Raw genomic sequence first — 27,252 nt, forward strand, 5'->3', positions numbered from 1 at the left:
ATTGGGCAAAGCAAATTGAGTTAGCAGTCATTAGCATTAGCCTTTTATTTTACAAAGTTGTAATAATTATTTCACGTTAAGAAAGTGAACAGTGAAGCGAAGCCATAAGATATGAGAAACTTTTCATTTTAAGAGCTCTTTAATTTGAAACTGGTTTGATCAACTAACCACAAATCTTTCTCCAGCACAAGAAAGTATTTCTGAAGTATTTTATTTGTTGTAACTTATTGGATATTGTATTTTTTCTTAACATGCCTGTATTATTGCATTGTAATTTGATCTTTTTTTTTTTTTTTTTTGGACTACTGGACCAACAAAGCAAGAATTTCACATATCTGAGTAACACCATTTTAAATCTTGAAATAGATTTTTGATCATAAAAGTATTCAAACTAACCATCTGAATTTTTTATATCAGCTTCCATTAAGTATGCTTAATGAACAAAAACACAAGGTTCATGTAATGTTAGGAACCAATTTAAAAACACAAAGTTTTTAAATGACAGCAATACACAAATTGTGGTCAAATTGTCAGCAGCAATGCAAATTAATGCTTAAGCAGATTATTTCGTAAGTTTAAAGCAAGGGTCTTTAGCTATTCTTTCCTAGTCATGATGACTGGGTCTTTTACTCTCTAGAAAGCCTGCTTTACATCACCATTAAACCTGAGAAGACACCCCAGATAGGAAAGCATCTTACATGACTTGATGCCAGACTAACATTTGTAGTCATTTGGCATTTTGTGCGTATCACAGCCTTCACTGGTTTTATATATTATGTACCAGTAGGAAATATCTTGTAAGTTTCAGAAAAAAAAGCTTATTGTAATCTGACATACATTTCACATTATCTGTGCGTAACATAGTGCATTGTTGTACATTCATATTTTTAATCTGTGAACAAAGGAAAACATTGTCGGTCAAGAGGTCTTCGTCTACTGTTTTGGGACATCAGTAAATATTCGCAGGCCGTGCATTCCTTGAATCTCTTCCTTGAGTGCCTGTGGAAGTCAAAACATAACAGCTAGTTAATAAAAGATAGGTTGAATTTAATAGTATCTTGAATTAGCATATTCACCATAGTTAATGATCTAAGTGAATAATCTGTGATACCTCACATTTATGAATAATAGTACAACATAAGTGTAACTTTCAGCACAATTAGGCAGTTTTTATTTTTGTATAGCACATTTCATGTACAGGACAATTCAAAGTGCTTTACATAAAACAAAGACATTACAGATATTTAGAATAGTAAAAGGCATCAACACATAATCAACACATAATCACAATAAAATAATAAATTACATTAAAATGATTAAAAGCAAGATAAGTTAAAAAAAAGTTACCGTGCAGATTTCATGCATAGGCGCATGAGAAAAGAAAAGTTTTTAACCTGGATTTAAAAATGTCTACATTTGGGGAAAGTTTAATCTCCACTGGCAGTTTGTTCCATTTGTTTGCAGCATAACAGCTAAATGCTGCTTCTCCATGTTTAGTCTGGACTCTGGCCTGGACTAGTTGACCAGAGTCTTTGGATCTAAGAGCTCTGCTAGGTTTATATTCTCTGAACATATCACAGATGTATTCTGGGCCTAAACCATTCTGGGATTTGTAAATGATCAGAAGGGTTTTAAAATCTATTCTGTGACTGACTGGAAGCCAGTGTAAAGATTTTAAAACTGGTGTGATGTGTTCAGATCTCTTAGTCCTGGTTAAAACTCTAGCAGCAGCGTTCTGGATGAGCTGCAGATGTTTAATGCTCTTTTTAGGAAGTCCTGTTAAAAGACCATTACAGTAATCCAGTCTACTGGAGATGAATGCATGGATGAGTTTCTCTTGGTCTTTCTGGGAGACTAAACTTTTAGTTCTGTTGATGTTTCTGAGCTGGTAAAAAGCTGTCTTAGTGACAGCTTTGATATGGCTGCTGAAAGTCAGATCTGAGTCTATCAGCACTCCCAGGTTACGAACTTGGTTGGTAATTTTAAGAGCCCGAGTCTCCAGGTGTTTGCCAATGCTGACCCTCTTCTCTTTGCTACCAAACAGAATAATCTCAGTTTTGTCTTCATTTAATTGTAGGAAATTCTCCCTCATCCAGGTGTTTATTTGATCCAGACACTGACACATTAAGTCTATTGGACTGCAGTCATCTGGTGACAGAGACACATAAAGTTGTGTATCATCTGCATAACTTTGATAACTAATGCTATAGTTTTGTAATATTTTACCCAAAGGGAGCATATACAAGTTGAACAGAAGAGGTCCAAGGACTGACCCCTGGGGGACTCCACAAGTCATGGCCACTCGCTCAGATTCATAGCTACCGATCGTAACAAAATAACTCCGGCCTTCTAAATAGGACCTGAACCAGTTAAGGACCTCTCCAGAAAGTCCAACCCAGTTTTCCAGCCTGTGCAACAGGATTCTGTGATCTACAGTATCAAACGCAGCACTGAGATCCAACAGAACCAGGACTGATACTTGACCAGAATCAGTATTCAACCTAATGTCATTTAACACTTTGACCAGAGCTGTTTCAGTGCTGTGATGAGGTCGGAAGCCGGACTGAAATTTATCAAGATTTGAATTACTGTAATCTGTACATTCTGATGTGATTACAACATTGTATTTGCATGTGTAACAACACTGTTTGACTTCCCTGATAAAGACATTATCTGTAAGGCAGCATATGTTGCTCCAAAACTCACTTAACATTCAACATTAATGGCATTCTCACAGATGTGCAAGGACATACACTTTGTACAGGGTTCAATTTTACATTTTATATATTTTCTTATGTAGACAAAGTTCAGAAAACTGTACAGCTAACTTTTTTACTACTCTAGGAATTAAAATGTCTATTTAAAAGCACATTAGATAGATAGACAGACAGACAGACAGACAGACAGACAGACAGATAGATCGATCGATCGATCGATCGATCGATCAGAGAATATGCATAATCACTGGAATTCATACATCATATGCTCATCCTGAAGTAGTTCTTTCCATTAGTGGGTCACCAAAATCTGATAACTCTTTTACAAATAGCTGACATATAATGCACTATATTTAGATAGATAGATTCTTTATGTGCATAATGATGCTTAACCTAGATCTGACTGTGAGTGGCATCAGAACATTTTTGTGATGCTGTATACAATAAAATTTTGAATAATTTTATTATTTTACACAGTTTTGGATTTGCCATGATGTTGAGGTTGGCACAGTTGATATGAATGAAAGTTACCTGATTTACTAGCTGGTGTTGCTGAACAGTCCTTTTTCCTTTGAACTCACTGGATTCTATATGAATCTCATACATGGCCCCACAGCCACCTGAACACAGAACAGGGTCATGAAAACAACATTGTCAGATCCAAAAAGTATCTTCCAACTCTCTTTTTCCATATAACTGATCTATTTCAAAATTACAAAATGGTCAATATTTTACCAATCAATTATTCTTTTACAGCAGCACACATAAGTAAAATGTCCTCATAGATGACTGATGAACAGATTTTATGATGGAACAGTTTATACCAGTGTTTCCTTATCCCAGTCCTCAGAACCCACTGCCCTGCATATTTTCGTACTTTAACACACCTGAATGAAATGAATGGCTCATTAACAGGCTTGCAAATAACGTCATGAGGAAGTTTGTTATCTGAATCAGGTGTGTTGCAGTAGGAACACATCTAAGGGGAGTGGGTCCTGAGGACCTGAATTGAGAAACACTGGTTTAGAGTGTGATAGGATAATTAACTAAGACCTGACCTCACATATGGATATTTCAGTCCCCATGGTACATCAGGTGTTACTGGGTTAAATGGGAAAAAATAATAAATACACAGTTGTCTACAGCAGAAAAAAAATCCTTCAATCTTTCTAGCACTACTTAAGTTCAACTTTTAGATATGCCTTTAACCACTTGAACAGTGAATAACTTAGAGTTTTAATAGCTTCAAAGATAAATTTAAAATGGAACAGTATAGTTAACTGCAGCGCAAGTCAGGTCCGTCTTATGTGGGCTGCAATCCTGCAGGTTTTCAATGTGTCCCTGCTCCAACACAGCTGATTCAAATTAATGATACACTGTGCAGAACTTTGTTGGATGTTAGATCCATTTAAACTGAGTCAAGGGCATACTGACAACCTGCAAGACAGCAGCCCTTGTGGGGCAGAATTGAGCAGCCCTGGTTTACAGACATTATTGAATTAATCTAAGTATTTTATTTGGATTTTTATGAGCAAATCTAGGATATTTTGATCATTAAAATGATGAGTCGTTTTTAAAACATTGTAATTGTTGCCCGTGATGTCATCCTAAATAACGTGTTTTCTGCATCACTAATACAGATGCATGACAGATCTACGTTTACCTGATATATCCAAAACTTTGAGCGATGAAGCTAACGGAAACTTCTCTTTCAGTATTTTTGCGATGCGGATCTCTCCATCTGTTTGCGTGGACATACATCTCTGCATCTGACCAGCGAGGGCTACCTGAAGAGAGAAACAGTACTTGCACTTGATTTGAGCAAAAGGAAGACAGCCTTATGCTAACAATTCTGAACCGCAGCGTAAAACCTTGAAAATGATATGTACTTGATTACAGCGAAGTACACGGAGAGCAGAGATCATATTGCTGGTACAGATACGTCTAGAAGCTAACATCGTGGGAATTAAACGTTAGTTTACAGTTACAAAACCCACACCGGCCACTCAACAAGTCATGTCCTGACAATAGCTTCGTCCCTTTGAGATGACGTCATACATCCGGGTACTTAAAAAAACGAACATGTTGGTTGGTACCGCTACGTACGTCAACGGCGCCGCCATATTGGTCCTGGCAAGTTCTGAATTTTCAGAACGAAGGAAATACGCCTGAGCAAATGGATGGGTTTAGGCACTTGCCATTCGTAACATAGTTGTCCTAGCCCAAATTGTTGATGCAAGAAGCTTTAGTCCAACTTCAGAAGCAATCTGACAACATCTAAATGAACATGGAACCTTTTTAATACTACAGGGTTTATACAGATAGATAGATAGATAGATAGATAGATAGATAGATAGATAGATAGATAGATAGATAGATAGATAGATAGATAGATAGATAGATAGATAGATAGATAGATAGATAATTGCCATTACATTCTTTAAAAAATATGTAATAACTTTTTGCATTTAATTTTCTTCATAAATTTAAGTGTTTGAAAACAAACACACACCTCTATATGGAAAGTATAAGTGATGCTACTTGTGCTCATGTTACATTTACTAGAAAGGTCACCTATATGACTAAACTTAGGGCGTTTTGCAGCTTCTTCATGTCTTGCATCAAATTTGGCGAATCCCAGGTAAAAAATAATATATATATTACACTTTGCTTGTTGGATGATAGTGTTACTTGGCTGTTATTTACGTTACTACAAATTCACGTTTTTTAAATGAAATAGTATATAGTCTTGTACTCTGGTATTTTACAGCACTTCTTAGTCTATTCTGACTAAGAGTTCATGCAGTATTTATCTCTATTACTGATGAAGTCAGAACCACCTACCTTTCAATTGTGTTCAAATATAATTTGACTCTCTTAAACTAAATATGTGGATAATTTTCATACATATTACAAGGATTAAATCAAAGAAGTTAATAAGATTAAACTCTGACCTGTTGAGAACACTGTGTTTCTTTGTTTTTTTTTTGTTTTTTTTTTTGTTTTGTTTTTAACTTATAAAGCCTCATAAATTTGTTCATTGTGGTATCACACACACAGTTGTGGGTATGTCACTGAAGATAAAGAAACATAAAACATGGATCAGGTTACATCATTGGTTACAAAGAAAGATATTTTGATATGCCAAGGTAGGTGTAAATTAACTAATTATGATAGCTAAATGCTATTTAGTTACGTTTGTTTTCATGGTCCTTGTCCACAGTAGTCCACTTTGACACTTATTTTTATCATTACTTACTGGGACACATAAATGAACCAGTCTAAATGCTTGCCATTAAAATATATGTCTTAATCTTTGGGAAAAGAAGAAATTAATTAAACTAACACAGTAACAATTATTTCCACAAATTTTCGATGTGCGATTAAGCCCTATTTAAAGGTACTGATAATTGGAGCTCATATTGACATATTTATGGTAGGAACAAGTCTGAATGAGAAGCTTATCTCACTCTGCAGGTTGTGAAACCCTGCAGTAATGGAGGCAGAGAAGCAATCAGTGGCTATTGACTCTGTGCTCTGAACATGTCTGATTACACGCATGAGCTCTGTTAGTGCGCAAAAATTATGGGCAAATCACAAAGCTAAGTGGCTGTCCATGTCAGAGCTGCTGATGTCAGTACCCTTTAAAGACAAGATGCAACGAGAAAGTCTGATCAGAGCACAGAGATGGACAGAACTGCTTTAACCAAACTTACTTTGATGGTTCTCTTCCTCAGCTCAAGCTGCTATGCAGAGGAGGAGTTAGATGTTTTCCCTTGCCCAGAAAACCAGAAGAGCTTTGATGGTGCCTGCTATGAGTTTGTGGGTCTGCAGCTGTCCTTTCTGAGAGCTCAGACATGGTGTGAGCGAGGAGGCGGACATCTCGCCTTCATTCTGAATGATGAAACACAGCAGTTTCTTCAGACCCACCTGGAACCTGAGAAGGACTGGTGGCTCGGGCTGGCACCTGCAGCTCCAAACCTCACATTGGACCTCTCTACTACAGAGGGTAAGAGGTCATGTAAGCTCAGCAAGACTCTGGAGGTCGTTTAATGAACTACTTTCATTTTTGATTGTTAAAGACAAGGAAGAAGAAATTAGTAATACATGCTCAGTGTTTTAATATAATAGCGGGTTGTACATTTCTCTGAAACATACCCTTTTAGCAGTTAGCATTGATATGGTTTGTTGCATATGTGAGCAACAAATCGTTGCTGTCGGGCACAAACTTTCCATGTCCAAAACTGTTATTTTTCAAGAAATTAATAAAACTGTATGGTTTTTGTATAATTGGACATAATGTCATCAAACCTAGTATTGTGTTTTACATCATATATCTTTGGTTAAATATTTGTAAAACTACAGACAGGCATAAAGGGTTACCAATAGTACTGATTTATGAAGAAAAAAAAATCCAGAATTTTGGAGATAGGAGGTTTTTGCCCGACAGCAACTAAATCTAACTGTAGATGTATGTGATCCATTATTATTCTTGAGAGGGGGGAAAAAATACTGAAATGGAGGCATTATTTCCTCAGTTCCTAGCTCAGCAGGCAGCTGACATGTGAATTGTTAAGACCTGTTATGGGTTTACTGACATTTATAGGAAGACTGGATATCTCAAGCAACAGGTGGGTGTAGTTATAGATAATTCTTGATCTATCTGACTTCTCAACAAGATAGCTGTCAAGTGGCCTAACTATGTGTCTTTATTTCCCTCCACAGAGAAATAATCTGTCATTTGCTCACCTTGTTATTACCTTAATTTATTACTTTTTGCATATTAAAATGAGGTGATCAAATAGAAACTGATTTCATATTTTACTTAAAGAGAAGTCAGCACATGAATTTATTTATTTATTTTTTAATATATATTTTGCAGTTCTTGTTGTTCTTTCCTAGGTTCCCTTGCATGGTTGGATGGCTCAGATGTGAGCTACAGTAACTGGGTAAATCTTCCAGGAGCACAAGAAACTTGTGGACATATCCTGAGACATGCTGGCTTTCAGTGGAAAGCCACAGAAAACTGTAGCCAGGAACACAACTTCATTTGCCAGTTTGGTGTGCATCCTGTTTAATAAATCTTCAAATCTGTTAAGTATGGCATGCTTGATTCTTTTTTTTTTTTATAAAAAAAAATTATTTTTTGTTTTGTTTTGTTTTTTTCAGATTTTGGAAAAACTATCGCGTGCAATGGCCACAATGCCACATTACAGTGTGGCTCTGGGCAAGTTATAGAGATTGAGGATGGCTTTTATGGACGAAAAACAGTTCACTACTGTAGATCCAAACTTGCAGCATCACCTGCACTCTCCCAGGAGGAGTGCAGCTGGATCAATGTGGTAGATTCTGTTACAGGTATCTTAAATTTCAATATATACTATGAAAGCACTGCTTTTTCTTATTAATGTTATATGTTTAATCCTGAAAACAGATGTTTTTATAATAGTTGTTATAAGTATATAATGAAGCTGATATCAGCTATGTGGCAATTAAGGTTTGTACACTATACTTTAAATTAAGAAATATCTTCAAATGCACATTTTATTTATAATGAATTTGAAAGGGAACATTTTGGCTATGTAAGAACCACGTCAAAGATAAAATTAAAGTTGTTCCATGGCTTCATAGAAGGTAGAAATATACATATATGAGTTATATGAGCAAGACAGGTTAATCACTGAATGAGGGCATTTTTTTAGACTTATTGAAAAACAGTATTGTCATGCACTTGACATGCTGCGTGTGTTATTCCAGCCGATTGTCATGGACTGCAGGCGTGCCAGGCCTCACTGGATCTGAGCTCTTTTGGTGATCCATGTCCAGTACTGGGAAGTTATCTGTCTGTTGAGTACCACTGCAAACATGGTCAGATGTACAATCTGTATATCTTTATTTTCAGTGTTTTTCTTTACTGAAGCCAGTTAAGCGTGATGGTTAGTTAGCCTTCAATAAGTTATCTATATATGTTATCTCCATATGTTTTTATTACATTAGATAGCATTTGTAACTTATGTTGTCAACCTTCGACAATGTGCTAAATTTATTGTGTCTGTATATTTATGACCATATTTCTTTAACTTTTCATCTCTCTCTCTCTCTCTGTCTATATATATATATATAACATCCATTAATTTGTTTAACAAGTATTGAGGGAAAGCATGGCTCTAGTTCACATGACCTGTTTTGATAGGACATGTAGCCTATTACCATGAGTCTAATTCAGTTATGTGATCCCTTGCAGGACTTCAACTACTGATTACTAAACTGGCATCTGTCTTTGATAATGTCACTATCACTGTGAAGTGGCTCCTTCATCCATTTCAGGGAAACTTAACATGCACAGTGAATGCTGGAGACAGCCACATTATTGATCCATACAGCCCAGAAAAGTGAGCAGGTCCTTGCATTTAACCAGAGACTACAGATCCATCCAGAGTTGTATTATAATAACAGTGAATCTTTGTCACAGGATGGAGAGCACAATTATACACAAATTCCAGCGACCTGGTGTTTTCAAAGTTGAGGTGGAGTGTTCTACCAGTGACTGGCATGTTACAGCTCAGAAAGTAATAACCATTCAGGAGCCTGTTGGAGAGTTTAGTGACATCAAGTGCTATAGCAGGAATGTGGCAACAGATGGCAGTAAATGCAATGCACTCCATGGCAGGCCTGTTCAGATCCAGCTTACGGTGGAGGCAGGTGAGTCAGTCTAAAACTTAGTTAATTCATAATAAAACATTTATAATAAAACCTTTGAATTATTTGATGAAACTTTTCTCTGCAAATAGGGACAAATGTTTCCTACACAGTCAGTCATGAGGTCCATGTGATTGCAAATTCTTCAGTGGACATGGGGATCACACCTCATAACATCACACTGAATGCAAGAGTTATTCAGAAGCTTGGACACGGCTGCCATAATTTGACGATAGCTGCATCTAATGGGGTTACAACTCACACAGTGTCCACTGATCTGGTATTGTGTCTACTGGAGCCCGTTAATGGCTTGCATGCCTCTGTGATAGCAGAGGAGGATGTTTGTCCAGACTCCACAGATCTCGTTATTGGTGTTTCATTGAAGCAAGGCGCACCAGTGGAGCTGCTCTTTAATCTCACTGGAGACACTGACACACTAACTGAAACAAGAAGAATGCTGAATAATAGCCTGCAAACTTATATGTTCTCCAATCCACTTGAAGGTACTTAAAACGTAATGAGCTGTTATTAAATCAAAGCAGTTAATCCTTGTGTTAAAAACATGCTTTCAAATATGTTAACCTCTTCTGGGATAGGACCTTTAATGGTGAAAGTACAAGCCATGAATGCCTTGTCAACATCAGATGTGGATTTGAACTTGGAGAAGATACTTCAGGCTTGCCTGAATTTATCAGACTCGCCACCAGGCCAAGATGGAAACACGGTATAAACATCAGTCATTTCATGTGTTTTGCCTCCTGTGTAAAAGTAAATGTATCTGTTGTTTTCTGCTGCAACAAAACACCTTTCCTTTCTTCTGCAGACTGGTAACATGAGCATCAGTGGCTCCACTGATCTGAAGATAACTGCTTCTCCTGAAATTTTGGTTGATCGCACTCAGAAAGTCACACTGACAGTAGATGGAACCGAATCATTACCCAGCAAAGGACTTGCATTTGAATGGAAATGTAGTAAGACCATCAATCATTTACTCAGTTTTTCATGATTTGCTGATGTTAGTCATTACTATAATCACAGGTCCTATAAGGGTCAATATAATTAGATCAACCCACTTAAAAAAAGACATTTATAATACTCAATATTTTTCCTCAAAACCCTTGATAATATTCGTGAAGGTAAATTTACATGGATAATATCCATGTCTCTCTTTATCCTGCCAATCCCTGTTGCTTAAGCACTCAATAAGTTAATTTCAGCAGATGCAGTCCATCATTATTACTTTTTTATCACTCTGTGTTGTTGTATGTTTATTAGCATGTACTCAAACTGGATCAGTTGTAGATATGTCACAGGATCCTTGTTTCTGTTGATGTACTCCATTTGTTTCTTAAAACCATAACAAGGGCATTACTGGATGTGTATTTTAAATAGGTTATGATGTTTACACTACAATCAGCTATAATATTAGGACCATCCACCTAATCTGAGTTGTCGATATGGATTAACCTTGCATCTCATAGCTTCCATCGGAAAGATATCATTGGGGTTTGGAAGCCAGGTTAATGCATCAGCCTCTTTGCTGTGTTCTTTGTGCCCTTCCTAAGCAGGTTTTGCAGAACTCATTATTGACCTGCTGGGGGCAACAGTGATTTTAAAGGAATGCTGTTTCCCAGTGTTTAGATAGGTGGAAAATATCCAAGTAACATCCATGTGGATGCAAGTTTTTCCAGCAAAGCATTGCATTTTAAGAGCAGTGTTATTAATTTCACCTGTTGGTGATTTTAACGTTGAAGCCTATTGGTGTGTTTGAAAATACATCAACAAGATAATCCAGAAACCAGTGACTTAATGACAATATATCTTGAAGTGAATTTCAGCAAACTATGTTGAAATTTTCTTGTTTTACACCATGTTGAGCATAACCATGTCACCTCCTCCCCCACCAGCAGCACTGTAGTATCTTTATTGTTGCAGTGCTGTTTTAACTGTGTTTCTGTTTGTGTCTATGCAGAAGGAAACTGCACGTGCAGAAACATAACAAAGGATGAAACTCACATTATTGAAAAAGACTGCCTACCAAATCCATTTGAAATGTTCAAATACACTTTAACTGTGAGGAAAAAAAGCTGGTTCAGGAAATGGGCTGATATTGTTTCAGGTTCTAAGTGCATCACTGTTTCTCCTCCAAGTGAATTCACAGATGTCACTATAAGGTAAAAAGGTTGTATTTGTGATGCATGTTTAAAAGGTTTTAAATTAGAGGTGCAGAACATATATATTTTTATGTATATCTATATTTTACATTTAGTGTTATGTCTAATAAATTTAGCCATACATTCACTTTTATTACTACAGCTGTGATAATTGCGCTTCGATAAATGTGAACAATCATGCAAGATTAAGACTCAGGTGTAAGTCAACCTGCCCAGATGTAGTTTGGTTTATTCAAGACCTGGAACATTTGACAGTAAGTCTGAAACAAAATTAAATTAATTAATTAATAACTAAAAATTAAATCAGACATTTTAGTATTTAAAGCAAGTATTAACAGATTATTTTTCCTCAGGGTGACCTCACTGATTGCTACTCACAGGGAGGAAGCAGACCACCTATTGAGAAGCAAGACGGTGACACTGAATTTACTGTTCATAGCCAGTATCTAAAAGCATCAAGGAGTATGCTGCAAAACATCACAGTGATTGCCTATGGTGCGATTTTATTCCATCATCAGGCATAAAGTTCTGTCTTTTAGAAGTGTATTTGTTTTAGTTTTTTTTATATGTGTGTGTGTGTCTTTCAAACATTTAATAGTAAAGAAAATTGCATCATAATTTTTTATTTATTTATTTTTTCTTAAAGGCAAGTCAGTGCCTGGTTTTGTCAAATACGTTCTTCCAATACCAAGGCCTGACCCAGCAGTCACAACTGATGCACCCGCAGTCCCTTCATGCAGCATCTTTCCACCATCAGGAACTGTGCTTGATGCTTTTTACATTACCTGCAAGGAAACATCCTTCTGCTCTACAGGCTGTGTATTCTGCTTCAAGACCAACACAGGTGGCAGTGTGTTACACTGATTTCTTTTTAGTTCTTACGCTGTCAGAAACATAGGATATATGTGTTGGAAAGTAAACTTATGATGATATATTGTAGCTGTAAAGAAATGAGAAAAAGTAGTTTTGTGAAGACAATGTATTATATTATATAAGTATTACCAGACAGTGTACAGGGCAGCTTGTAAGTTTATGGTTTTATGGATGTAACAAAAGTAAATTTTCTTCACTTTTTTTTATCCATATAAGACTTATATTCAAATCAAAAGTAGGTGAAAAAAAAGATCTGGAGTCTGGAGTAGTTGTGCTTAATATGAACATTTTTGGCACCCATTATTAGATGAAGTAGAGTTCAGTATGCACTTTCTTTTGTCTCTAAGGCAACCTTCTTCGGTGCAGTAATACAAATGAGGTGAAATCAGTGTTCTTACCTCTTGGAGATGAAAACAACAACTACATTTCATCTGTTGTTGTAACTGTGAAAAATGAACATACAACTACAACTACAACTGTTTCCACCCAGGTTTGCTGTCTTTTACCAATCATGTATGCCATAGAAAGAAGGAGGATTAGAGAACTCAAGCAACTGATAGAATAATCTGTTTTTCTTTTAAAAGGTACAGAAAAGTAATGGCAGTGACGCCATAATAACTCTGCAGTCGGAAGTAGAGGACACTGTGAATCAGTTACAGCAGCAAGGCCTACTCTCTGCTGAGACACTCGGACAAATGTTCACTTCTGTTTCTGACATGTTGAATTCAAAGGCTGGCCAAGATGAGGAAGGTGCAAGGTTAAAGGTAAGAGAGCACAGTTGTAAATGAGGAGCTGGGATTTTTGTGAGACTTTTAACTTATCCTTTAAAGAGTGAAGAACATCATGACATTAAGCAGAACTTTCTCCTCTTTCAGCTCAGAGAACAAATGCTTAACAAACTGACAACAGTTCTGCTGGACATCCCCAGCAACACAACTCAGGAAGTGCAAGTGACGGCCACAGCTGTAGCGGGAATCACACAGATCTCCGATGAGCTCAGTCCTGCTGCCCAAGTACAACATAACAGACCACTATAAAAAATATCTACAAATATTACATACTTGGAAAATCTCCTTTAGAGCAATTTGGGCAAGACAGATGTTACATAAATCTGTTACCAAATCATTAATGTTAGGCTTCAAATATGAAAACACCAAATGTTAATATCTATGGGCTGACATAAAAATGTTTTAAATTTGAACCTAATGTGCAGTTGTGAGTACTGCATATGGAAATGCAACTAAAAAAAATTACAAATATCCATAACTTTTCACCAAATGTCAGAAAAAATATCAAGCTCGGCATATTGTAAGTAGTTACTCACTGTATTTCGCACTGACTAGCAGTTGTTACTGGTTATTATGCTTCACCAGTGAATCACGGGCAGAGTAATTTCCTTCTCACCTAAAAATATTAGGTCAGGACGGATGTGATAGCAGATGTTTATAACGTGTAACAGCACCAGATGTAAAAGGCCATTGTTTTTTAAAGCTAATTTAAGTGACTTCAGTCTGAGTTGAAGTCAGAAGACAAAGAAAAGGTTCTCACTCAGCTATTTGATTATAAACATACCAATTAATTGTTTATTTTAACTTAACAATCAGTACAACTTGCAAAAATGAAAAAGGCCAGACTGCAATATGATCAGATACTTGATTCATCTTTAAAGTTTAGCATGTAAAAAGTTTGCCAAACTTGGCGACATGCTAATAAGCTGATAAGTTGGAAACACTGACTATGATGTTTCTGTTGTTTCTTTGTCTGCATGTCGTCTCCAGGAAGAAGCAGCTACATTGTTGGTAAACCTCAGCTCCTCCCTTAACACTATCAGTGTCAATCAGCTTAGCAAGGATCGTGAAGAGGTTATGCAGGCGGCTACACCGATAGTTGAAGCAGCCAGTAATATTTTAAATGCTTCATCAAATGTACGGAAAGAACTATTCCTGTCTGAACCAAAATGTCATTCTTTTCTCTGGGATGTTTAACCAAGAAATATCTTATATATTCTCAGAAAAAAGTCTCAGATTCCCTCCTGACTGGGATAAAAAACATTCAGAGTGCTTTGTTGCATCATAAAAAGCTGAATGGACTCCCTGATATAATCGATTCTGGTCAGATCAGTGTGTATGTAAACAGGTAAGAGATGAACGCAGAGAAGAGTATTTAAAAGTACTGAAAGTTTTTCCAAAATTACTCTGATTTTATCTCCCACAGAATATCTCCAGAAGACATACAAATGCAGCATATAAATATCCAGAAGAACAGTTCCTCTAGATTTTCTCTCCCCTCGCTACCTGCTGGCATTATCTTTCCAGAAGAGACAGTGGATGTCAGAGTAAGTGTACGAGTAAAGGAGTGAGAAGGAAACAGTAACATCTGATCACGCTGTGATCATATTTACGATACTGCTCTGTATTTTTCCAGTGAGTATTACTGCTGTCCATAACAACACCTTGTGGACATATCTGCATTCATGGTTAAGCTTTCTGTAATGAATAAAACTTGTAAAGTATGTAAACTATATAATCACCATGACTGAAAATACATCATTTAATGATAAATAAGCTTAGCTTTGATTGGTGGATCTCTTATTTGGGGTCTATATATGTAATTTTGAGACAACTAGTTAAACTGACATCTGTTCCAAGCATCTAAAACCATGTAAAGACTGAGCCATAAGAAACAAAACTTCCAGATGAAAGAAAATCACATTTTTCTTCTGCCTTTAAAGTAATCTGTCATTGCTTTGCTAATATAATGGATTTTTCTGTATAATGGCATATGCCTGCCTTTCAGATGATGAGTTTTGAGAAAAATCCATATGCTTGGAAGGGGGGAAACATCACAGGAACTGTGGGATCCCTTTCTCTCACCAGAGCAGATGGCAGTGTCATACCTGTTGAGAACTTAGCTAAAGAAATAGAGGTATACCTCATACTTTTCTCAATACTCATCATATTTATGACATTTGAAGAACAAAGTCTTTTCTGTGTTTTCAGATTCTTCTACCCAGGCTCGATGTTGGACAGGAGAACAGCACAGTCCTTGACCTTGCCAATTTCAGCACATTAATAATTGACGTACCGTCACCGGACGTTACTCTAGTGCTGAAAATGGAGCCCTCTGAAGATATTTCATTTATGTTATTCCTGGGATATAAAGATTATCCAAATGATGAGAGCTATGTAGCCAAGACTAAGATCCCTTTTGAGAATGTAAATGAAGGTCAATATTGAAACCAATCATTTTGCATTTGTAGGATACATATAAGAATACATATCACAATAACTTTTTATTTAATTAAAAAAATATGTTCTCGATCTGTAAATATAGATTGATTTTCCCTCTGTTTATTTTTATATTTTTTTTTATTAAAAATATGTCTAGTTACAATGACTATGCTTTTTACAGAGACTAAATTTACATGGGTGCTGAGTCCCAGAGACAGAACAGGAGCTGTTGGAGCTCATTACCTTGTTGTGAAGCCAATTGTAGAGCCAGGTGTAAGATTCATCAATGCCACTGTCACTGTCATTTCCATCGCTGCCCAGTGTAAATACTGGAATGAAACTGTGTCCTCTTGGAGTGAAGAAGGCTGCAGGGTAGGCACAAAATAGCAGGCATTTGTGGTTACTGCATCAATACATCCTTGATTAGGGAAATTTGAGTGTCTTGTTCTCTTACCTACAGGTTGGTCCTCTCACCACACCTTTGGTTACTCAGTGCCTCTGTAACCATTTAACTTTTTTCGGCAGCTCTTTCTTTGTCATGCCAAATTTAGTGGATGTCTCACGCACTGCTGAACTTTTTTCTACATTTACTAACAATCCAGTGGTGGTGTGTTTTGTGGGGGCCATCTTTGCTGCTTATCTACTAGTAGTTGTTTGGGCACGCAGGAAAGACATCCAGGACGCAGCAAAGGTATTTCACAGTCAACTACCAGATTACATTTCTGGTCTTGATTTTAATTCAGACTTATGCTGTCAGGTGTATTATTAAATTCTTCAATTATTGAAACACCGTGAAAAACTGTGGATCCACTCTTAATGCTTAAACTGCCTTTTATTGAACCAGCTTGCAGTCTTTCTTACATTGCTATATAAAACATTTAATAGTCCTTTTACTGTCTTTGTGCTCGCTTGCAGGTCAAGATAACAGTTCTTGTGGACAATGACCCTTTGGCTGAGTATCGTTATATGCTAACTATTAGCACAGGGCACCGGCATGGTGCTGCCACTTCCTCTCAGGTCAGTGATAAACATCTGGTGTGTTAGTCACACTATGTTTATGATGCCATCAGCTCTATGAATCTCTCTCTATCCTGACAGACCACCTTTGTTTTAGGTGACTGTTACTCTCCTGGGAACAGAGGGAGAAAGCGAACCCCATCACTTGACAGACCCCAAGAAGCCAGTATTTGAGAGGGGTGGGGTGGATATGTTTCTGCTGACCACACACTTTTCTCTTGGAGATCTGCAGAGCATAAGACTATGGCATGACAATTCAGGGGAACACCCTGCATGGTTAGTGGACAGATGAATAAGGCTAAGCCTAAGTTTGTATATTTGCCCATTAATTATTCATTTTAATATGCAGGTATGTGAATAAAGTGGTAGTGCAGGATCTGGAAACTGGTCAGAAATGGCACTTTCTGTGTAATTCCTGGCTAGCTGTTGATGTGGCAGAGTGCACTCTTGACAAGGTCTTCCCAGTAGCAACAGAGATGGATTTGAAGAGATTCAGGTCAGGCCTGCCATAGATACATACTAATAAGTAAATGAGTTATTAACTTCATTATTGTTAGTTAGTGATTGCAATTTAATCCTCTTTAACTGCTATTCTTCTAAACTTTGTAGTAACTTGTTCTTCATGAAGACAGCCAAGGATTTCCAAGATGGCCACATCTGGTTTTCTGTCATCAATCGACCTCCCTGCAGCACATTCACACGTGTGCAACGAGTGTCCTGCTGTTTTTCCCTTCTTCTATGCACCATGTTGACTAGCATCATGTTCTGGGGCATCCCTACAGATCCCTCAGAGCAGACCATGGATCTCGGTAGGCTAAATGTGAATCATTTAAAGCTTTATACGTCACAAAAATCTAATATTAATTTCTCTGCATATATACACACAAAAAAAAATGTTTTTCAGCTGTCTAAATTCATGCTGTCTGATCCTCAGCATTTCTTGGTTTATAATTAGATTTCTGCAGCATTGCATAGGTCAGTGGTTCTCAAACTTTTTGAGCCACAACCCCCAAGATAACAGGTTGGTGTTCGTGACCCCTCCACCATGTGAGGACTTAGTTATTCATAGTGTGATGTATCAAATGGGTCATCGTGCAGCCATCTGAATGTAAGGCTGGAAAACTGTCAGAATCTTCAAAAATAAGGAGGATAAAGGGATTTTTGGTGGTTCGTCGCTGTGACAAGGCACCTACATGCCCAAAATCAGCTTCTCCCATGAGAATGATGTCAAATTCAGATTTTGTATACTAAGTTAGTTATTTTGTGGTAGTGTGTTCTAAGCAACTGCAGCTGTGCTATGCCTGTTTTCTGTTAAAATTCTGTGAATTTTAAGGGACCGTACATGGACAGGGTTATAGGTCCCTTGTAGGACTCCAGATATAACTTAGGGATGTCTTCGTCTAACCTATAAGAAGAGCTGATACAGATGGTCAGTGGGATTTCCACAGTTGGCTTTAGGAGACCTCACAGATCCTGCAGTTCTGTTTTAGATTCTAAACATTTAGTAATAAACCTTTTTATTATTCATCAAGCCGGTGTCCGGAGCTCTTTTTGCCTCCCAACCATCTTTTCCATATCACCTGACTCAAGTAAAATACATCAATACAAGTAACCAAAATATTCCTAAAAGGTTTTATGTTTAATCTGCAACAAAGGGAGAAAATATTATTCAAAATATTAAAATCAAAAACCTGATTAAAAAGAACCTAAAAGGACCTTTCCATTTATCACATGTGATTAACCTGAATTTAAAGCAAAGATTGTGTATTACTTTTACTTTGCAGGGCATATCGAGTTCACTTGGCAACAGGTTATGATTGGAATTCAAAGTTCAATCATAATGTTTCCCATCAATCTCCTTATTGTGAGTATCTTCAGAAACACTCGTCCTCGAGAGAAAATCGCCAAAACAGATGGGTTAAAACAGGGAAACACTGTTAAGGTTTCTCCCTCACAGACTTCATCCCCTCAGAAGGAGATGAAGGACATTACTCCAGACACTGTGATCAAGGTAAAGCTAAACAGGTATCATTAAAATATCATGGATGCCATAATTACTTTGTCATGAATGAACAGCTTGGTGTGGTTTCCACATTAGGACATAAAGAGAATTGCTCAATCGCTTGCAAAGGCTATGAAGAGTCCACTTCCACATCTGGAGTTCCATCCAGGTCACCAGGCTGACATCAACACTCTGTTGTCTCTGGTGGAGGACATTATCAGACTGCAGAATGGAGCGGCTGGAGACTTCTACACTGACTCCTCCAAGAGGGATCGCGCAATGATCCTCAGTTTAGGTGCAGTGAACCTACAAGGTAATCTTCACCTTTAACAAGATTTTTCATTTAGTTTATTTCCATTATTTATTGTGTGTGTGTGTATATATATATATATATATATATATACACACACACACACACACACACACACACACACATGTATCGTTCTTACACCTGTTTACTTGTGCAGAAAACAGCATGTGGGGGAGCCTGGAGAAGACATCCGATGAAGTTCAGAAGAACAGTTACGGCATTTACCTGTACAGGCAGCTGCGTCACGTTGAGAAGGAGCTTGGTCTGTTAGGGCCATCTAGTTTTCCAAACTCTGACTGCTACATGAAGGCCATGCAGCAAGTTCAGGGCATGAGGAGTTATTTGGAATTCCACTTGCCTTCATCCAGTCTAGATGGAGACCTATACAATCGAAGCCCCAGTCCAGAAGAGAGCATCAATGGCAGCGCTAATAAGAAGCGTTGTCAAGGAGGACTGCCGTGGTGGTTTGTGTTTGTTGGGTGGATATTGGTGATTGCAACCAGTGCTGTGTCAGGATACTTCACTATGATGTATGGGCTGACTTATGGTAAAGAACGCTCTATAAGCTGGCTTATTTCCATGGTGGTCTCCTTCTTTGAGAGTCTCTTTATCACCCAGCCTTTGAAGGTGAGGGTCATCATCTGAGACCCTGTTAAGTCAATAATTTTCTGCTTTTCCAACTAATTTTTTAGCAGTTTTGCAATTTACAACATATAGTTATATTAATCATGTATTTATAGAAATTCTGCACTAGTCACATTCCACAACATGTTGGGAAATATTTTGATACAAGGTCTCACAGAGCCAGTAAAATGTTAATACTGAGCAGGTATCTGACACCAATCAAAACCTCCGTTCCAACATGCTTTATGTAATGGTGCTAATTAACCAGTTCCTACACTCATAAATCACTAGATTTTTATTCTGAGTAGTTGCGTGAAGTGCTCCAGTACTGAAATGTAAATATCTTTTGTTACAGGTTCTTGGTTTTGCTACTTTCTTTGCTCTTGTTTTGAAGAAAGTTGATGAGGAGGAGTTTGGCGAGCCTCAGATAGATGACAATTTCACACACCAAGGCATGTTTTTTTTTTTTTTTTTTTTATTATGAAATTTTGTTGATGAGGACAACATGAAACTTCCACATGAACAAAATGTAACTGTATTAGTTTGGCATGAAAATAGATTTGAGAAATAAAAATAAACATCAATAAAGTCAAAATAAATCTAAATAAATGTTCAAAATTCTTCCCTTAGATGACTCAGATGTGGTGCAGGTAGCGAGAAGAAACAGCACGTGCAGTTTCTATCGACCACCACCTCCTACTGACATAGAGAGGATGCGGGGCAACAGGATGAAAGCGCAGAAAGTCTTCGCCCTCATCAGGGAGATTCTTGGTGATGTAGCATCTATGAAATACAACAGAAATAATAATACAATGCTTGAGATGCTGTTGTTAAAACTTTGTTTTTAATGCAGTCTATGTGGGATTTATGTGGATGTTGCTCCTGGTGGCATATGGTCAGAGGGACCCCAACGCTTTTTATCTGACCCAACACATTCAACAAAGCTTCAGCAAAGGCACCTCAGACACCATGAGTATACAGGATGTGTTCAACTGGGCAAACACAACTTTGCTGAGCAGCTTGTTTGGAGAGCATCCAGGTCAGCCCTCAATGATGATATTAATATTTTGTCTATTTGAATGATTGTTTTGATTGTAAAGTTTGTTATTAAATGCAATTGACAGAAGAAATTATTTTATCTTAACTTTGACTGGATGTTAGCCCGTGTCCTTTAAATCTAATTATGTTTGTCAATGATCTAATTATTCCCATTTAATTTTAAACAGAAAAGTGGAAGCTATAATAAAATGTTATAGAATGGGCAATTTAATTTGCAAAGATATGGCTTTACATGTGATCTGAAAATCTTTCGTAGGATTTATAACGGATGGAAATTCAAAGCTGGTGGGTAATGCCCGCCTCCGCCAGGTGAGAGTGCAGAAAAACTCTTGCCAAGTTGCTCGCTCCATGCAGCACTCTGTGCCAGACTGTCATACTCTTTACTCATGGGAGATGGAGGACATAGGCTCCTATGGCCCAAGATGGAGTCAATCTGTGGGAGAGAACACCTCAGTGAACCTTCAGAGCCCGTGGAAATACAAGTCTCAGAGTAAACTGAGGGCCTATCCCATCTGGGGCGGTGTGAGGCTCTATAGAGGAGGAGGGTTTGTGATGGATCTGGGGCCAGATTTACAAAACTCCACCAGGTAGATATTGTAAATGTTAATTGAACTCACAAAATCTAATACCTTAACCGGTATTAAACATATTTTCATCCATATAGAATCCTTCAGTACCTTTATGACACCACCTGGTTTGATGCATTCACCCAAGCCATCTTTGTTGACTTCACTGTGTACAACGTAAATGTCAACCTCTTCTGCATTGTCACACTCATGCTGGAGACCACGGCCATAGGTAAGCAAATCAGAAACAGTTGTTCTGTGAGAGCTGCACAAAACTGTAATTACATGTTTCTTTTAGGAGCGTTCCAGTTTCGAAGCGAGCTTCAGAGTGTCCGTCTTTACCAGTCGACGGGTGGCTTCCACATCTTTGTAATGGCCTCTGAAGTCATCTATTTTCTTTTTATCATCTATTACATGTTTGTTCAGGTGCATAAGTATTATCATTAATTTACTGCCTTTGCAGATCACAACACATTATAAAACCAATCACCTGAATATATGACAAAGGCTTCTCTTTGGTGTTTACAGATAAAACTGATAAAGAGACAGAAATGGGCTTATTTCAAGAGTAAGTGGAATCTGCTCGAGTTGGCCATCATCATTCTCAGCTGGAGTGCGCTGTCTGTCTTCATCAAGAGGACTTTACTGGGAAAGAGGGACATAAGTTATTATCAGAACAACAAAGACCAGTAAGCAATAAGCAAAATAAGGTTATAATCAATGATTCATACAGTAAATGAGAAAACTACAAATCTTCATTTGCTGTAAGAATTTCAGGCATAAGCCTTCTGTTGGCATGCCATTATCTGTACAGAATGGCTGTTATTTTTCATTTTCCAATGAAAAATAGAATAGTTCATTGAAGACTTCAAATGATTGCTTGTTTTATTGTATTTTTATGTAATATCTTTATATAGAGTTGCAAAGTCTTTGATAAGAAAGTTATTTTAAGGAAATGTCTCAAGCCTAATTGTTGTTTGAATGTCAGATCCATAGTAAACAGGACTTACTTAGCTTAGATTAGCCACTCCTTTCTTCTTGCCTGAGGTTCATCTCTTCCTAAATGTAAATGATTGTATTATGAAGGGAACTATGACAAATCTGCTTGATATACTGTGTTTACGCTACATACTATACTTCAGTATAATGTCCCTGTGAGACAAAAATGTGGTGGGCTGTAATTGTGTCAGCTTGCTCACATGAATTAAAGCCATGTGAGCAAGCTGACACATGTGCTGATGTGTACTTTTTCAGCAGAATCAACTAAGTGGTCGAGCCGATCTCCTCCAACATCCTCCCTGTTTTCTCTGTCCTAGTAGTTTCAGTGAAAGTAGCATTCTTTGGTTCTCTACACACTAATAGAACTGAGTTATATTCAGTAACTTCTGTATTCAGTCACCAATTGTCCAACAACAGAACCCTACGAAAACCAAAACAGGAGCAAAAAAAAACCCTACAGCCAGCTCTTCGGGTTTAAATGTAAACAGAGCCTAACCATTAAACTAAAGACCTTTCCGCAAAAGTAAATAGGTATATAAATAATAATCATTGTCCCAGCTAACATCTGACATTTGAGTGCATTAGGAACAATTTTAATTACCATTCAGTCTCACTAAGTCACTCTGTCGTTGTCACTGCTTCAACTCTGACTGGCATCAATGAGAACGTAAGGCCTATACATATGTGTCATAAAACTTGGTCAAGGAGGAAGGATTCAAATGCAAAACTCCAAGCCAGAGACTTAAAATCAGGGTCCTTTAATCCAGTCCAAAGTAGAAATCAGGTGGTCAAAACACAGGCTGAAGGCAAAGAAATCAGAAATCATAAAGGCAGAATGAAAAATACACAAAGCAAACAGGGTCAAGAAGCAAACAAGAGGATAACGCTGAAACACTGAACTCAAGAGGGACTCAGACAAACTGGCAGGGACGGAGTATATAGAATACTCCGTCCCTGCCAGTTCATCTCTGTATATACAGTATATAGACACAAAAACACAGGGAAGACAATAATTTGCACGCAGATTAAACGCATTAGCAAGTGCAGATTCCAGGAGGGCAGGAAGCGAAGACGCCTGAAACGAGAAATAATATTAGTGGACAAAATAAAACAGGGGCAAAAAAAAAAGGCTTCAAATGCCTAGGAAAAGATGTGGAAAAGTTTTAAAGAATAGGAAAATATTTAACAGCTTATTTTAGCAAGTGTGCCCATTTTACAGTTTCTCAATTGTTTATACACATTTTTGGAAAGCATGCCTAAAATAAAACACACAATGGGCAAAACCTCTCAGTTCTCCCCTCAAATGAAACTTTACATTCAAAACAATGTTATTTCTACCCAAAATTGTATTTTTTTTTATTTTCAAATGACATAAAAGCCACAATATTTATGAATTGAAAACACTTCTCCATTCATCATAACAGCTTAAGCCTATTTTGTTCAATGTTACACTTATTAAAGACACTACATATATAAGTGTGTTGTAAAACATTTTAGAACATTGTTTTTATACTGAGAACACACAAATACACCATAACAAATATATTTTATTGTTCCCACAAAAACAATGTACACGGTGTACACCCCAACCAACATACAGTAGCACATACAGTGGTCTACAAACAAAAAAGAATCTACTGTATACAATTAATGTAAAAAATAGAAGAAATACTGCATTCTCTCTTCTGTTTCGGTCTGGCCACAGCACCTCATCCACATCACATGCAGTGTTTTCCCTGGACAAGCAGCAGGGGAAATATTGGCTAGCATGGCAAATCCAGCCATGAAAAGCCTCACCTGCTATATTTCCACATACATCTTCCATAGCTTGGAGAAGGGGTATACACATTTGTTGATTTTGGTAAAACAAATTGCATCTCCAGGCAAAAAACAAGTCATCAGTAGGATTGAGGAATGTAAACAATTATGAAGCATTGGTGGGCAGTGAACCAGTTACGAACCAGAGCACCCCGGTGGAACGTTAAGTTGTCCCAAATGATAACAGACCTGAGCTGCCCTGGTGAAATGTTTGTGTTGTGTAGGGTGTCCAGGAATGTGATCAGATAGGCAGTGTTGTAGAGGCCAAGGGTAGCATGGTGGGTAATCGCTGCACATAATGTGATGTTCCCTCCACACTTGCCAGGGACTCAGACAATGGCTTGCTGACCAATGATGTATCAATCATACAGTGTTGACTGTATGCATCATTTGATTGTACTTACTTGCACATAGTTGTATCGCAATGCTTTGACTCTTTCTGAATTGCATTCAAATGGCAGCCTGTAGACCTGTTTCCTCAGAATATTTCTGCACAAGAAGACATGGCCCAGGGTTGATAAGCTTACCTTATCAATATTATGAAATCTAATGTATTAAAATATTTTTTCTTTGTAGTCACCATAATATTATGGCAATATTTCCTAGAATCGCGTCTATGATTTCAGTTTTCTGTTCAGGAGACTGAAAACATTTCCGACCACCTTGTGTTGGTAATCTTTCAGTTCTGCAATACAAATAGTAAAATAATAGAATGACCACATGGTCAACCAAAGTGGCTCGGATCCTGTCAGAGATTATGGTCCTTGGCCTTCCTTGTCCTACCTGTTTCTTCATCCATATTGTGCCAAATGCAGAAAATTGTGTGTTGTGTTTTTAAAAAAGAAGTGTGTTTTAGAACTGCAGTTTGAGTGTAAAGCAGGATTTGTGCTTGTAGTTTAGCAGAATGGATTCAGGGAGTTGGTGCATGAGTTTCATGTTGTGGTCATTAGGTCTCAAGTACCAGAATTTGTGTGTAAACAGCAGTAACAACAAGAAACAAACAGTATTATCAGTCTTATGAGGGCTTATACAACAAGCTTTAATTAAATTATTGAAAAACACGTGCTTAAAATCATTGTGTAGATTAGTCACTTTAAATAGGTTGACCAGAGCAGACTCTCTCAGGAGGAAGGCCTTGAAGAGAAAGGAGTCAACCTGCAGTATTTTAGACAATGAGGTTAAAAAAGGCATGGCTGCAATGTACAAAATTATAAAAATAATAATTTTTGTTTTATTTTGTTTTATTTTTTAAAAAATAGTATCTAAACTTACCAGCACAGAGAGAGGGGATGACATGTACCACATGGCTCCAGACTAGGTGTACAGCATTAATGAGTTGTGATACTTTTATTTGGGGTAGCTGCTCAACCACTTGAGCTACATTGTGCTCCACAAGTGCCTCACACTTCTTTTTTTTTTTTTTTTTTTTTATTAAAGTTTCTGCTATTGGTTGACCAAGAAAACAACTGTCAAGTACAAATGAAAATTTCCAGTAGATTGTTAAAACAACTATTTGTTTTCTCCTGTTTTGGGTTCAGATATGCTAGTTTCCATGAGACAGCCCAGGCTGATGCAGTGCTGGGGTATCTGATTGCCTTTCTGGTACTGCTGGCAACAGTCAAACTGTGGCACCTGCTGAGATTGAACCCCAAGCTGCATATGATCACAGCCACACTGCAGCGAGCTTGGACTGATATTTCGGGCTTCCTGGTGGTCATGACCATCATGTTCCTGGCCTACTCCATTTCTGTGAGAAGTTTCCCACACTTAACATCAACATTCTGCTGGAATCCCTGCTTATCTTCTTATTATATCTACACATTGTGAAACAGACCTCATTCAAAAATGATTATAAACACAGAGATGAACTTTCTCTTTTTTTTCTTGTTTTTTTAGTCTAACCTGATGTATGGGTGGAAGCTGTACTCTTATCGGACTCTGCTCGATGCCGCACAAACCATAGTTAGCTTGCAGCTTGGCATTTTTAACTATGAAGAGGTTAGTTTGAGGTTATAATTGTAGTGTTGTAGCAAATACTGACAGCAGATTCTTCTTCAGTGTGCTTCTTTCTTATGCTCCCTCAGGTTCTGAATTATAATCCAGTGCTTGGATCTTTCTTCATTGGTTCCTGCATCGTGTTCATGACGTTTGTGGTGCTGAACCTCTTCATCTCTGTCATTCTTGTGGCATTCAGTCAAGAGCAGATACATCACAAGGTAACTTATAAATGCCAGCCTAAAATCTCTGAATATTGTGGTCACTTAATGTTGCAAGAAAATTTGGATCACAATCTTAAAATTTACTGAACATGGGGTAGATACGGTTAGATCTTATTATCATAGAAACCATCTCAGGGGGGGTTTGTCTTTCTTGAGTATATCTAATGCTCACTGCTCTTACAGCCGTCAGAGGAAGAGGAGACTGTAGACCTGATGTTGATGAAACTCTGCAGTTTGTTCGGACTCAAATGTAAGAAACAAGAAGGTGATGGCCTAACTCAGGGGAAGGTTCCTTCATCTGCCCCAAATAGCAAACTTGCAACTGTTTCTTCTGGAAATCTGTCTGAAGAGTGACATTTTAACAAGAACATCAGAATATGATGGTTCAGGTATTATATGCTGTAACTGCCAAAATTGGTTGTCATGTTGTTTTATTGTGGCTGAATGTTAGTCCTTGCAAGTTAATTAATATTACTCATTTGAACAGCTTATATTAGTCTCTGTTGAAGGAGAAGCAGCAGGACAAACAGATACAGATATTGCATGTGTTAGGCATTGTGTTATTGTGTATTATATAATTAAAGAAATACATTTGTGTTTTCTGTGGCTAAATCTTGTGTAGTATGCTTTTTCTTTTATTAGATAAGTTAAGTAGTGTGTTTGCACCATCTAAGATTGTTGTTTTTTTCTGTGTAATGTGTAATATTAACCAACTACAAACCTAACTTTGCAGCCATTTCTAAAATAAGCTCTTCCTAATGAGAGGGCCATAACAAAACAAATGACATTCACAACATCATTTGTTTTCAACAGAGCTGTTGCCTATTGATGTTAGGATCAACAAGATCTAATTTTACTCCGTGTATTTATGTAAAAATACATAATAATATGTAAGCTGATCTGGAGATTAATGAACCATAAACATCAGTGTGCACCTCAGTGGCC

At 37.4% G+C, this 27,252-nt stretch overlaps 2 protein-coding genes across 4 annotated transcripts; one reads left to right on the forward strand and one right to left on the reverse strand.

Moving 5' to 3' along the window:
* Positions 1–195: 195 nt before the first annotated feature.
* bola3 (bolA family member 3) lies at positions 196–4,755 on the reverse strand. Its single transcript, XM_042008155.1, has 4 exons — positions 4,607–4,755; positions 4,381–4,504; positions 3,249–3,337; positions 196–999 (listed from the first exon to the last, which is right to left on the reverse strand). The coding sequence occupies exons 1-4, from the start codon at positions 4,673–4,675 to the stop codon at positions 934–936; spliced, it is 348 nt and encodes a 115-aa protein (XP_041864089.1). The 5' UTR covers positions 4,676–4,755; the 3' UTR covers positions 196–933.
* Positions 4,756–13,069: 8,314 nt separating this feature from the next.
* Positions 13,070–26,966, forward strand: LOC121653760 (polycystic kidney disease protein 1-like 2). Of its 3 annotated transcripts, none has more exons than XM_042007531.1 (28): positions 13,070–13,227; positions 13,339–13,476; positions 14,242–14,388; positions 14,475–14,599; positions 14,678–14,798; positions 15,260–15,388; positions 15,463–15,688; positions 15,875–16,065; positions 16,154–16,384; positions 16,609–16,710; positions 16,808–16,986; positions 17,060–17,206; positions 17,320–17,519; positions 18,495–18,721; positions 18,809–19,025; positions 19,180–19,649; positions 20,002–20,098; positions 20,277–20,417; positions 20,500–20,685; positions 20,962–21,014; positions 21,099–21,292; positions 21,370–21,503; positions 21,570–21,697; positions 21,800–21,960; positions 25,627–25,837; positions 25,985–26,086; positions 26,173–26,304; positions 26,491–26,966. In XM_042007531.1, the coding sequence occupies exons 1-28, from the start codon at positions 13,159–13,161 to the stop codon at positions 26,659–26,661; spliced, it is 4,629 nt and encodes a 1,542-aa protein (XP_041863465.1). In that variant the 5' UTR covers positions 13,070–13,158; the 3' UTR covers positions 26,662–26,966. The 3 variants fall into 3 exon arrangements, with proteins under 3 accessions (XP_041863465.1, XP_041863387.1, XP_041863551.1); XM_042007453.1 differs by having other exon boundaries at positions 18,495–18,574; positions 18,653–18,721; positions 20,962–21,292; XM_042007617.1 differs by having other exon boundaries at positions 18,495–18,574; positions 18,668–18,721; positions 20,962–21,292.
* The last annotated feature ends 286 nt before the right edge of the window (positions 26,967–27,252 follow it).

The sequence above is a fragment of the Melanotaenia boesemani genome, chromosome 1 (assembly GCF_017639745.1).
Source record: "Melanotaenia boesemani isolate fMelBoe1 chromosome 1, fMelBoe1.pri, whole genome shotgun sequence".
Classification (NCBI taxonomy): Eukaryota; Metazoa; Chordata; class Actinopteri; order Atheriniformes; family Melanotaeniidae; genus Melanotaenia; species Melanotaenia boesemani.